Source organism: Haemaphysalis longicornis, unplaced genomic scaffold (assembly GCF_048455015.1).
Source record: "Haemaphysalis longicornis isolate Haplotype H1 unplaced genomic scaffold, Haemaphysalis longicornis Haplotype H1 scaffold_56, whole genome shotgun sequence".
In the NCBI taxonomy this organism is placed as follows: domain Eukaryota; kingdom Metazoa; phylum Arthropoda; class Arachnida; order Ixodida; family Ixodidae; genus Haemaphysalis; species Haemaphysalis longicornis.
The window spans coordinates 824,996-839,550 of NW_027526397.1; the positions used below are offsets into that span (position 1 = coordinate 824,996).

The 14,555-nt window shown below is 50.1% G+C and overlaps 1 protein-coding gene across 1 annotated transcript in view; it reads right to left on the bottom strand.

The window, feature by feature from the left end:
• Positions 1–7,035: 7,035 nt before the first annotated feature.
• LOC144140919 (uncharacterized) overlaps positions 7,036–14,555 on the bottom strand; it is a 65,968-nt gene continuing 58,448 nt past the window's right edge. Inside the window, exon 12 of the mRNA XM_077672416.1 lies at positions 7,036–11,297. Coding sequence (XP_077528542.1) covers positions 10,899–11,297 — 399 coding nt within the window. The 3' untranslated portion in view covers positions 7,036–10,898. The remainder of the gene's footprint in view (positions 11,298–14,555) is intronic.

Sequence of the window (14,555 nt, forward strand, 5' to 3'; positions counted from 1 at the left end):
ACCTACCGTTAAAGATTATGCAGGGCGGGGTTTCAATCTACAGCCCTCCGGGTTACGAACCTAGCACGTTTAGCCTGCAGAATTCTGCTGGGAAAACGCTCTGGACGTCGGCCAAAACCTGCCCTTGCTATTGAATGTGTGGCAAGAATGTGTCTACTTTAAATGTGTCTACTTTAAACGTGATCTCCACTCGAGGCTTACTTCACGCACTTTGCTTCCTTGGAGCAAACGTTCTACAGGATCGAGTGGCGAGGCGAACTAATTTTAAAGAAGTCGGTCGTCCAACTGCAGTGACACTGCTGGGGCTGAACCCACTGCATTCACTGGAATGGTCGTCCCCAATACTGTCCTGCTCACCGACACAACAGGCCACCACCTCCCCAACAGCCCACAAAGACACCTGACACAGACCACTTGTTTTCAACAAGGCCATTCTCCCCCTCATAACATTCCAAAATTTCTCTTCTCACACACAAAAGAGCTCAACTATACTCTCCGTAGGAAAAATAATCATCATCGGCCTGTGTTTGCCCAGATGAGGATGATGGGCTCCTGCTGAAACGCGAGATATAACCGGACCCCGAGTACCTAGTTCGCTGGTAATACTACGAATCGTTTCCTAACGACGTCCGCCATCGATTGGGCCCACACACGACCCCGCCGGACCAGGAGTTGAGACGCAATGACCACCGACTGCCTGAGCGCGCCGGTGGCGCGGCTAAGCCTTGCTCAGCTGAGATTAGCACCGCCGTGAGTGACGGGCTCCGGCCCGATTTCCAGATTTCCGAAACAAGACAACACCACCGCAGGGGTCTTCCACGACTATGGAGTTTGACCAGATCAGCGGCCGCACTACCCACAAACCCGACCCATGGCAACAAATCTTACATGAGAGGCAAAATCGTAAGCAGCAAACAGTTTCGCCCGCCCCTGTCCGCAAGCCCACCCCCCGTGGTAATGTGAAGCTACGTCTTCCCGCCAATGATTTCAAGGTCGTATATCGTATTAAGGCCGGACTCCGCGTTGCGTCTTGGTGTGAGCTGCAGTTCACACAAGCCATCTGCGAAGCAAGCAAACTTCCTGAATGGACATCTTCTCCAGCGTAATTATCCAAACCCAAGTTACGCAGAACCTGATCGTCGCGAGCACACCCGGTGAAACGCTAGCTCTAACACTCTGCGAAGTGACGACCATCCAACGGGGGGCAACAACCCAAGAGCTCCCCCCTACCTCAAACCACTACTGGGCACGACTAGAGGAGTCATCACCGGCCTAGAGGTGGGGACTACGAATGAACAACTGCAGCTCATACTGGCCACCAACGGGCCGCGCATTTTACACGCCAGACTACTCGGCACATCGACTGCCGCCGTAATTACCTTTAAAGGCACCCGTGTGCCATACTACATAAAAGCATACGGCATCCTCACACGCTGTCGACCATACCGTCAAACTATCCAGTGCAGTGCTCTCTGCTGGGAGATGGGTAATCGGCAGGACATCTGCCCGAACACCGAGGTCATCATCTGCCCAACTTGCCACTTACGTGATCCCCCCATCGGACATCCATGCATCCCGACTTGCCAACTTTGTGGACTCAACCACCTTTTGGCCAGCCGCGAATGCCGTAAGAAATTAAAACCACCGCTACCACCCCCTCAGAGGAACGCCCTTACCAACCAAGGACCGGCCCCTGCCAACAGCTGGCCTTCCCTGGACGAGACCACCCCACCTTCACCACTCAAGAAACCCACCAACAAGGTAAGCTGGTCAGCCATGGCACTTGCTCCACCCACTGCTCACCCCTCACCTATATTAACCACCCCAACTACGCCAACCCTCCCTGACCAACGCATTCACCAACTGGAACAGGAAAATGCCAGCCTAAAACAGCAACTCGAGGCCACCAACGAACGTACTGTTGCCATTAAATCATGTATTGAGCAATTGCGTGCTCAAGTCGACAAACTGATCCACGACTCATCTCACGCTTCTGCAACACCCAGGGACACACTGCCTGACTCCCCGCGCGCTCACCCAAGCCCCCACGGACCTTTCCCGCATTGAGCGACTTATTTGCGATATGGGCGAACACATTAATGGCCGCCTTAACAGCCTTGACAAACGCCTTCATGCTCTTGAGGACAGCACGCGCATTACTAAAGCACGCAAAAAGCCCAAGATCTGTCAGATGCCCCCGGAATCAGAAGACACATGCTCGACCATCAAATCAGATCAAGAGGAGAACGAAGGCACGCATGATACCCAAAAACAACAACCGATCACCTCCGGCTCTCACCATCTGGCAATGGAACTGTCGCTCCTACCGCAACAAACGCCCCTCCTTGTTAGCATACGCACAACATTCCCCAGATATTATAGTCCTGCAAGGAGTGGACGCGGCGCCAATCACCCTTCACGGTTACAAATCTCACCAGACTGAACCCACCTCCCGCACCGCCATCCTCATTCGTACTGCGCATGCGGTACAGACCCATTCCTTATCGACGGACCTTGACTGCACATTCTGAGGTAAAATAATTCCACAAATGTGCAGTAAAGGTCCGACGGACCTCGACTGCACATATGTGGAACTTTTTTACCTCATAAGAAAACGCAACCCAGCTGATACATACTAAATATCTACAGCACCCCCTGACAACCCCTTCATGGCATCCAAGCACTACTACAAACAGTAGGGCAGCGAACCCGTGGCCACCGGCTTATTCTTCTTGGTTAAAGATCCCCAGGTGGTCAAAATTAATCCGGAGCCCTTCACTACAGCGCGCCTCATCGCCTACGTTGCGTCGGCGCGTTAAACCCTACAATCAACCAATCGATCAATCAATCAATCAATAAATATTCTTCTTGGTAATTTCAATGCCCCCACACGGCGTGGGGCTACCACTACGAAACTCCTAAGGGCCAGAACCTTTTCCATGCCCTACAACAACAGCATTTTCACCTGTGCAATTTACCAGGTCTCCCCAACCGTATTGGCACAAGCGTTGCCAGGGACACTACTCCGGACCTCACGCTCCCCCACAACGTCCCGCATCCACGACGAAACCCTGGGCAGTGACCATCACATCCTTCAACCCACGATATCACAGCAAGCACACCAAATCGGCACGGCCCGCATCACCAATTCGAAAGATTTCTGTAAACAAACACCAGCTCAGAAAATTGATTGCATCCACACATGGACACCTAAATTGCTGGACCTCTGTCGGCCACACACTACCACTGTCAACCTAACGCAAGAAACCCCTGCGGCAGACTCTCACCTCCTCCACTTATGGGAAGCTCTCCGCAGCCTCACTAAACGTTGGAAGCGCAACCGCACTAACCGTAAGCTTAGGCTCCGCATTGCAAAGCTGATGGAGGAGGCAGAGAACTACGCTCGCCAACTCAGCCAGCAGAACTGGGCAGAATTCTGTGTGAGACTTCAAGGTACCTTGGGCACAGGCCGTACCTGGCACATGCTCCGCTCCTTTATGGGCAAGACGGAAACGAAGGCTACCACACACCATCACATTAAGCGCCTCATCCACTCCTACCCTGGTACGGAAGACGAGCTGTTGAGTAGTCTCCAGCAGTCCCTCCATGAAGACCCGACACAACCCCCCGCCCGCTACCCGCCCTACAAGGGGCCCCCTAATCCCTCTCTCGACGCCCCATTCACGCTGCAGGAGCTAAAAGCTGCACTCCTGAAGCTCACACGCAACACCACCCAAGGCAACGACCAAATTCCGAACAAGCTTCTCCGGAACCTTGATCACGCGGAAATTGGCCATCTCTTAGATTAGTATAACCGCAATTAGGTTGCTGGCACCCTCCCCCAGCAGTGGCGGCATGCGGACATTACGCTGATCCCTAAACCAAACAAACCCATTACCACCGCAAACCTTCGCCCCATCTCCCTCACGTCCTGTGTTGGCAAGCTTTTACAACACATGGTGCTTAACCGCCCAACTCCTTACATCGAGGATAACGGTTACCTCCACACTACCGTGTTTGGAATCCGCCCGCACCTTTCTACTCGGACATTTTCTTACAAACCAAAGAGGATATCACTGATCACCTCCCCACCTCGAGCAAGCAGTCTATCATTGCCCTTGACATTAAAGATGCATTCGACAATGTCACACACCAGGCCATCCTCAAGGGACTAGCAACCACAAACTGCGGTCCGTGAATGCATGCCTATTTCACTGCATTTCTCCAAAACCGCACGGCCACCGTACGCCTCGGGCATCTGCGATCCACGAATTTTCCTCTCCGCTCCAGGGGGACACCGCAATGATCAGTGGTGTCTCCGTTACTATTCAACCTAGCGATGCAAGAGTTGCCACCATTACTTAACCCATGGTCAATCATGCTCTGTATGCTGATGACCTCACATTGTGGATTGCACAGGGCTCCACCAGCCAGCAGCTGGATTCCCTCCAAACTGCTGTTGATGGCATTCAGGAGTACCTGCAGGAGAGGGGCCTCAAATGCGCCCCAGAAAAATCTGCGCTTATCACACTGTGCGCTCGCGCGTACAAGAAACGCACCGACCTATTCCCAGATCCTGACCTCTTCATCGACAACCACCCAGTACCCAATGTTGCCTCACTAAGAATACTCGGACTTAACATCTCTAAGAACGGTAGCGGCTCTATCACCATCCCCCAATTCCAGCGGACGCTCACCCAACTCACTCAACTAGTCCTCCGTGTTGCCCACCGTTGGTTCGGCCTTCAAGAACACGATGCGGTTCGCATCATTCAGGCATTACTGACCAGACGCCTCATGTACGGGACGTCATACCTGGCCAACAAACCTGCGGAGCGAGACAAGCTTGTAAGACCGCGATCATTCGCCAAGCTTATAAAACCCAACTCGCCCTTCCGCCCACTACATCCACCCGCAAGTTGTTCCAATTAGGAATCCACAATACCTGGGAACAACTTCTTGAAGCGCACAAGCTGTCACAGCAATGACGCCTTCTTCTTACATATATGGGGCGCTGCACTCAATAACGCTTGGGTTATGCCACTCCCCCACCCGACGACTGCCTGGTCGGTATACCGCCTGATATCCGGAATCGAATAACGGTGGCTCCTATCCCCAAAAATATGCATCCGGAATACAACGTCGCCCGCCGAGCCACTCGTCCGGCCGCGTTGCACCAGCTACATTCCTCTAGCTCCATCACTCGGTACGTGGACGCTGCCTGTTACTCCGCCCAGCGAGCTTACGCCATTGTCGTTGTCGACCACCGCTTTCAACAGCTTTCGGCAGCCACTATTCGCACCACCACTGCCACAACGGCCGAAGAAGAAGCCATTTCGCTAGCAGCCACCACAGCCAAAGACTACGTCACTGTACTTAGTGACTCGCAACAAGCATGTCGCCGATATCTTCGGGGCCGCATTACTGCCACAGCTGTCCGCATCCTTCAGGCTCATTCCAAACTACCCGACATCCAACTCATCTGGGCACCTGGCCACGCTGACCTCCCCGGAAACGATGGGGCTCCACGCCGCTGCCGGCGAGTATGCACGCCAGGCCGTCTCCGACCGGCAGCCTCCTTGACCAGATACCCCTCTCACCCCCTTGATCTCCTTACCCACTACCGCCTCAGCCGCCGCAGATATCCTCCCCCTCACCCTCGCCTTAGTCGTCACGAAAAAATTACCCTCCGAAGGCTACAAACAAACTCGCACCCCCACCGTACCCTCCTCCACAAAATATACCCAACTCAATACTACATGACCTGTGCCTACTGCCCATCCCCTGGCACCCTATACCACCTGGTATGGGAATGCCAGCAATCCCCGTCTTCATCTCCAATCCCCAACTCTACTTACGAACAGTGGTTGGACCGGCTGACCAGCTGGGACCTTGCGGCACAGGAAGAAGTCGTCGCTAGAGCCCGGGCAGCCAGCCAGGACCAGGGCATCCCGGACTAAGGACGCCCCCCACACGGCTGGTACCCCTGCCATCTATAAGCACGAATTTGATTCTTTTCATTAAACGTTTATTTCTCTCTCTCTCTCTCCGTGGTGTTCAGCCCTGTTGGTATGCCTTAGGTCCACACCCAATTAAGATGTGCTATATGCCTCGAGAGGGCCTCACTTGTGTGTGGGTATAGGTTTTTGGGTTTTAAGCCCCTACTGGCATCAGCATGAAGTGCCAAGCATACAGACACCCCTTTTCATAAAGAAACTAGCCTGCACTTACCCCGGCTACTAAAACCATCAAATGTACTCGCACACTGAACGGCGTGGAGGGAAGACACCACAGTGTTGTCCTATGTGTCCTTTTACTTGCTATGCCGCCTCACTATTGTACTTACACGATTGTAGGTCGAACCCTCCGCATCGCAAGTCAAAAAAAAAGAAAAACAGAATACACGACTGCATTACACAACCACATTACATTGGTCACCTGGCCTACAGCTCGTCCTCTCTAGTGTATTCACTAGTGCTGCAGCTACCATCCCAATTGCTGCGGTCCCACAGCGCGTCGTCCTACACTGTGGGTTGAGTAAGAACAGAACAACAGTATTGCGAACAAACGTTTGGAATAATGTACTATTCGCAACAGGTAGAGTCAGAAAGCAAATGCACAGTTGCAATTACGCCGTTGGTCCCGGATTTCTCGTTTGCCTCGCCATCGCTGACAGTAGAAGTTTTAGTTTCAATTGTAGGTCGACTCCCCAAACTTCCGGTTTCCAAATTTGAAGAAATGAGTCGCCCTACAAGCGTGAAAATATGGTAGTTAGGCTGAAAGCGTTCCCAGTTGTTGGCTTTACTTACTGGTGCTTGTGACAGTGTCTAGCTTCAATGCTGTCATGTGCCTTTCCTTCGACCCTGCACACTGGTGCTGTTTTACAGAGCTGAAGTGCTCGATGGCCCTGGGCAAGGCCCCTTTCAACTCTTGTAAACTTTCCACCAAACTCTGGTCAAACCTCATTTCTAATCCTCAGCCTCAGAAGTGACCCACCAGCTAAACAAGGAAAGGGTGAGTCCCCCATTGTGCAAGAAGAATAACATTTATTCATCCATCTGTTCGATACCGCCAGCAGCCTGTTGGTTGCCAAGGCAGGAGTGTACACAAACATTTGCAACATTTGTACACAAACACATCACATACACGTGGAAGGAAAACAACAACAAACATTAAATGAGCACTATTCTAAGCGCAAGCATACAAATCTCTCTCAAGATCGCATTCACAACAAACAAAAAAACTAAGTGTGATCACATAGCATTTACGACTTTGTGATTGAACCCATGTGATTGGATATAAAAGAGACGGAAAAAAAGACAAAACACCAGGCACAACTACAATTGTGCCAGCTAGCACAAATTACAATAAAAACCCGTAAAAATCATGGCAGTGTCATAAATGCTCTGAATCGCCCACACATAACAAGTTGTTTACAACAGTACAGGCGAATTAGGAGACACAAACAAAGCTGTGGATGAAAAGAAAAAAGATTAGCGTATAAAAAAGGAAGAGCGAGGTCAATAGCATTCAGTATTAGACATGGCACACGGTTTCTAGAATGGCACTCTGCCGTCCAAAATCATAACAATCAGGATTAGAAGACGCAGGCACACAAGGGTGCATACAACTTGTTATAGAGCACCCGTCAAGAGAAAAGGCACCTTCACTTCAGAAATTTGAAGCAACTGCAGAACAGCTAAGTAAAAAACGAAGCACTGACCACGTGACACGAAGGTGGGCGCCAAACCTCTTCTCCCGTGTGTACGAAATTTCGGCGCCCGTCAAAGGTCCCCAGGTGGTCAAAATTAATCCGGAGCCCTCCCCTACAACACGCCTTATTGCCTACATTGCGTCAACGCGTTAAACCCCACAATCAATCAATCAAACCAAACATATCCTCCTTTGAAGGAAAGATAAATGGTGCACATTCATTTTAGGGCCTGGGACACGGTTGTGCTGCTTTTAGTTAGAAAAACTGAGCGTATTGTGATCCCCTCTAATGTTCTCAGATGAAATTTTTTTCCCCGTGAGGCTAGCGTTCAGGGATTGTACCTGCTGATGAAAATGACACATGAACCTTAGCCCTTCTGCTTGAATGCCCTCTACGCATGCAGTGTCTTTTTTGCGTGTGGGTCTGGGGTGATGCAGCGTGCATATTCCAGAAAATGACTCACCTAAGCATCCCTTTGGGCGAGTTCTAAATGGTAAACTCAGACTGGAATACTTGCGCTGCTTAGAGCAGTACAAAACGCAGACGGAGACAAGGAAACAACACAGCCGCAAGCTATCAACTGTTTGTTCTTTGGAGTGCACAGCAACGCAAGCATTAGAGCCTAAGTACAGTGAGCAACACACCGCATTAACCAGAATAGAGGTCACGAGTCCCTATTTTTTATGGATGATGTATGAATGATGTATGGTCCTGTTTATACGGTACCAGATCTGTCTGTGCTCTGCGTTTTGCCTTCCTTGTGCACTGTTTAAAGCATTGTTTCAAGAACCATAGTTTCTAGGTGATACCTGCTTAGTCTTTGGCTGCGGGACCTACTAAAGGTATGTACTCTGTCGATCGAAATGGAGAAACGTCGATTGCCCCCTCCTGCGCTCTTAGCAACGGTTTCGAAGCGTCTGTGTGATTGATTTTGTATGGGCCTACCACATTTACACGATTGTAAGTCGACTCGAATCTAGGTTGGTCTTCCAAAAATTGCATCTATCTCAACAACAAAAAAAAAAAAGAAAGAAAGAAAAAATGCAAGCGCTGCCTAGAAAATCTTCGCAAAAAGAAGCTCTTCCATCAACTACCAATACCCCTCATACGGTGGCTCTTCCATCAATGATCGATGCTCCCACAAGAGCCGTGCGCTCGTAGTGCGCGCAGTAGATGTTAAAAAAGAAAAGCTTTTGTATAAGCACGCGGAATAACCATGCGCTGTGGGTTGAGCGGAAAACTTTATTCCCAATTATGAGAACACATTCGCTGCGAGATCACAACCATACAAGCACCGGCAGCGGCCACTGCTGTGCGATACCAAAACAAACAACATGGCGGCTGACGGAAGCGGCCGCGCGCTATTTTCTTTTATTCATGAATACGTTACTCGCATTCAAGAAGCGTTCCGTTCGTCTCTAATAAACAAAATGAGCATTAGCGAATCCTTTGATTCAATACAAGGCGCTAACGCAGCCACTGCCATATCACATTGTTCAGTACATTTCGGAACGCGATGGTGGGAGGTTAGTCGCTCTAAGTATGGTGGACAGAGGGCACAGATTGGGAACGCCAACTTTCACAGTCAGCATGACCTTTATTGATGCCAGAATGTATGCTATGGCAAATTAATACGCTACGGTTCGACCAAAACCATGCAGACGAGGGTGCGAAGCTCTCCCCACCTCGTAGAACTCCCCTGATTTCTCGTTTCTCTTGCTGTTACTAGCGGTACACGGTTCGATATCGATTCTAGTCGGCCCCGCAACATTGGATTATCAAATTTGTAAAAAAGCGTCGACCTATATTAGTGTAAATACGGTACCTCCATCGGCCACCACCGGGGATTCCGTGTTCTAACCGACTCCTCTGAGAGAAGGACCGGCCCTAATTTTTCCTTTTTTTCATACGTTCCCGGTGAAAGTGCCCTGCCATCATTAGCATCTCCAGCCCAAGAGAGTGTTGGTCTGTCCTTGTCTGTGTCAGTGCTACCACACTTTCAATATGTCCAGGGACCCTTGGGAATGTGTACTCTAGTGCGAGCGTAGCTTGCCACTTCCCCTGCGGTAGAGTGAACTAGAGCAGAGTGGTACAAACGCCTATACTTTTAAAACATCAAAACAGAAGCCAAAAACTGGTAAAATTCATTAGTGGCGCTGCAATCGCAAGACTTCAAAATGTGGAGCAGTTGTAGAATACTCGCTTCACACGCAGAGGGTTGAGGTTCGATTCCCACAATTGCCACACTGTTATATATTTTTTGGTTTTTTCTTTTTATGTCCCTAAAACCTTAGACAACTACGCTTAAGGGTTGCTTTATTGACCTTTAGTTTTTATTTTCTATTCGGCACGACATGCAATAGTCATACTCTGACAGTGAAATCAATATTCGTGCTTCTTTGGGACAGACAGTCACGAGCAAATTTGTAGTTTGCGATTATAAGAAAAAACAGCACCGCATTTTTCTTAGCACTGAATACGTCATATACACATTTACACCATCTATACAAACAGAGTTTCATACAAATATTATTTTATGAAACCATATGCTTATACATGGTTTTGTTTTATGCGACATCACATTTGCTGAATCTTCGCCTGATAAGTCCGTGTTCATACAGCGACGTGCTAGTCTGAGCTCGGCAGTGGTTTTCACCAAATGCGAAAAATCGAGGGTAGATTAGAAGAAGCGTATATTTGGTGAACTGGTGTGTGACCGGTCCATATTTTACCCCAGAGGACTACTTGCTTCACGCCCGGTTTTTAACAGTTATGCGCTGTTTTCAAGCCACGGGGTGCATTATCTTCCATGCAACGGCTGCGCGTTGCAGAAGTTCATTTAGCAGACGACGTGAGAGTTTTTGCTGGCCGCCATCGCAAGAGTACCGAAAATTTATCTTCGAATTCACAGTAGTTATAATTAGGTGCATTTATTTAGGTAAATAATTATTTGCGTGTTTATATTTTTATATAATTATATAATAATTGATGTGTTTGTTAATTTCTTTTTAAATTATCCACGCAAAGGCTCAAGTTGCCACTGGCCACCAAGTGGCGGCTTGATGATCGCAACACTTCGGGGGATTCCTCTTTTGTTACCCCGTTCTTGCGTCATTTTTGGCAGCCCGTTTGGACCACTCCGTGTTCTAGTTCACTGTACCTGCGGTAGTGAGGGCGGGGGTCATCACACCTGCTCCTCCGGCCCCAGCAGCACGTCCCGCAGGTGTGCCAGTCCCCCCTGCCCGTCCCCTTGGTGTGCGCTGCCGGCCAGGGCCAGGGCCCGGTCGAGGCGGGCACGGGCCTCGGAGCGCAGGGCGGCCGCGATGCGCTGCTGCTGCTGCTGATGGCCGCCCCCCTTGGACGAGTCGTGCAGCAGGGCCTCGAGCAGGTGGGACAGGTGCTGGGGCAGCAGGAAGCGCTTCTCGGGCACCAGGTCCAGCCGGTCGGGCAGCGTCGTGTAGGGCAGCCGGGCCACCAGCAGGTGGCAGTAGTCGCCCAGGGCCTGCGCCTGCTGGCTCAGCAGCGCCGCATACGTCGTGTGGTACAGCTCATCCACGCTGCTCTCGCTCGCCATGCCCACGTCCTGCACCGGGGGAGGGCAAGGGCAGCACTGAAGCTGCACCAGTGGGTGGCTGCCGCCTGCTGGGTCCTTCGTCAACAACCCTTCACAGGACACTTTGGTCTTTGACAGGTGCCAAATTACGATCGAGGCTCAACAAAACTACTTCAATGTGCTTGCTGCCTACGTATAACAAATGGGCGACAAATGCAAATTAACGTGGCTATGAACAACAACAGGCAGGATAACGACACTAAATAGATGCGAGAGCCTCCACGACTAACCCTTACCGCTAGCCTGCAAATTCCCCTGTCAGCAGAAATGATGCTTGTGTCAAAGCTTGTAGCACCTTGGTGGTTCCAAGGCAGCAGCATTCCGTGAAGTCAGGGCATGGATATCAGAAGGCCTGCCAGGGAGTAGTGGCACCGCTGTCTCGCAACAAGATATTAGGACTGCTGTTTATTGTTCACCCTCCATCAACCATCTCGCAAGCGGGAGTAAGAAAGGTGACAAGCCGATACACCCAGCAAAGCATTCAGCGACCTTTGTACAGCAAAGTTTCATCATAAGATCGTTCGCAAGCATCGATCCTCGTTTCATGAAACTATCTATCCGAGTTACCCTCGACTTGGAACAACCTACCCATCGCTCATGTAACCAAATCCGTCATACAAGATTCCCCATGCTTTTCTGTCCATATCCAACCAACTCCAAAAAATGAAGGAAAGGGACCTTATACGACTCGTTCACCCAGTCCTTATACCAAGAATCACCTGTGTCACCCCCTATTTTACACTCCCTAAAGAGGATCTAGATGCGCTCAAGCAACCAAGCACGCTCTAAGCTTCTCCTGTTCTCCTCTACAAAGCATTAGACTCGATAACACCGTTGCCAAGCTGATAACACCGTTGCCAAGCCAGAGTCTCTGACTCGCCCAACCCTCCACAGGGCTTTCCCCTCCCAAAGATCTTTGCATCGCCATTCCTCAAACTGTAGCCGCTCAAGCCACCCCTGACGACCAACACCTTACAATAAGCATCCCGCAGTCCACCCAGGCCGACGTCTCGCTCGTAGCCAAGCTCACTAACGAGCATATGGCAAAGTCCCCAACGTCTGACATACAGATGGAAGCCCTTACTCCTTCTTGCTTAATTAAGATAAGGTCACAACCTGTGCCTCCGTCAACACCCTCTCCTCACTCAAGCTACACCTCTACCATACCTGCCAACTCGCAGACAAATATGATAGGGGTCTGTCGTCAGCCTGTGGTAGCTCCTCACGTCTGTAGTAGCTCCTTGTCAGGTAAGCTGGCCCTGACAACCCCCCGACAACACAGCAGCCATCACCACCCCACTCGGAACAACAACCTTGTTTCAACTCCAACTCACTTCTTGCTGACAGGCAACAACTATGGACATCAACAACTCTGCCCCCTTTTTTCCCCACGCTACCGAGGACACTTTGGACACTCCACCCCTGGTCCCACTCCAAGTCATCACCCAGCATAACTGCACCCTTGGACAAACCCTCCTGCCTCCTCATCATCCCAAACTACTCAAACAAGAAAAAATCTGTGTCTTTCCACTCTGTGAAGAAGTATGACCTGTGAAGCTGGACGAAGCCCACGGTGTGCACGAAACAAAGCAGTTTTGTTTATTTGCGATTGATCATACTTCCTAGCTAATTAACTGAATTAAACCTTGGAATCACCAGAGCTTTATTCTAGCCAACAATCATGGAGCTGTCTGTTTTCCTTCTGGGTCATTTGTGTTACACACCAGCCCAATGCGCCGGGACCACTGAGGACACCGGATAGGCCAGCATGAAATGTCTGACGTCTACATTTACATTTCTTGCCAGCACAACAGACATGTCATCAAAAGGACATGAAACCTATAGCTGCGCCTGCACGCCTCCACTCCTCCCCCTACTGCCAACACGTGCACGCATAAACTCGCAACCAGTTATGTACACGTGCTTAGAAGTGAAAGACACCGTCGAATAGGTTACTCTGAAAGATCTCTACGCTGAAAAAGTAATATTGGAGCACTATGTTACAAGCGGGAAAGTTACTCTTCATCCGGGAGGGATTCGCAGTTACTCGACGAGCGGGAACCTGCAGCGGAAACTGCTTTGTGTAGTTCTCGTGCCCATTCATGGTTCTGTTCGGGTCGACTTTTCTTCAATTCCCGCTTTTCCTCCTACAAGTGAACGACATGCGTCTGGTCCAAAGCGAGTTAAAACCTGGAAGGCCTCGAGCTTGATTCTAGTGGACAAACATGTTGCTGTCTCTTGCCCTCGCCGTTGTAGACATATTACTGTGTGTCTACACACCAAACCAGATCCAAACCGCTCGATTACGGACGATAGCGGACAGGGCGCTTTGAGCCATGAGACTTCCACGTTTAAATTTCCTACTAACACAACAGGCATGTCATCAGTAGCGGCATGAATCCCAGCTGTGCGCGCAGGCCGCCCTCGTTCTTCCCACACTTCAAGCGGCAATCGGTGATGGGTGCATAGTTAGGCGTGATATAAAACACTGAAAATGTTGCTCAGAAAGCCTTCCAACCTGAAGAAAAATTATGGGTTTGTGCTGGCGTTCCAACCGGCCAAGTTGCTCTTCAACCGGGCTGAATTTGAGCTACTCGGAAATGTGGAATTTGAGGCAGCAACGGCGGCGGCTGCATGCTTGTCAGCGGCGGCTTTCCGTTGATAATACACCCATGGGTCCCTTCGTTGATTCTCCACAATCACATGATAACGGCGCTATTGTGATTGTCAGATGATTGCGCAACCTGTTAAAGAGGCATCATTGGTGGCGGAGGGAATAAAAGTTGTGAAATAGGGGTCGGCAATGGCGAGGAGAAGCCCCGGAGCAGCACTGAGTAAATCAGCTTCACCGGAACGAAAACTGGGGGGTTTAGACATATATTGCTTCGCAGTAAAAACTACAGTGCAATCCACTTATAACGATCCTGCATATGATGATACACTGCTTATAATGATCGGTTTTACCGGGACCGTCAATTTTACCATAGAAGCCGTGTAAAAAAAAACAACATGACGATGTGATTTTCGTTTGTGTATTGCTCACAACGACCAAACCCTGGCTAATTGTGCCACATTTGCCGAGAACATTGTAAAATAAAGCTGAGATACTGAACGAGCGGTGGAAACACGATCGGAATCGTTGCGCAGGATCTCATTTAAAAAGCCTCGCAAGAAGGAATTCCTGCATTGCGCCTTTTAGACACTATCATCATCGACACAGCATAGCGG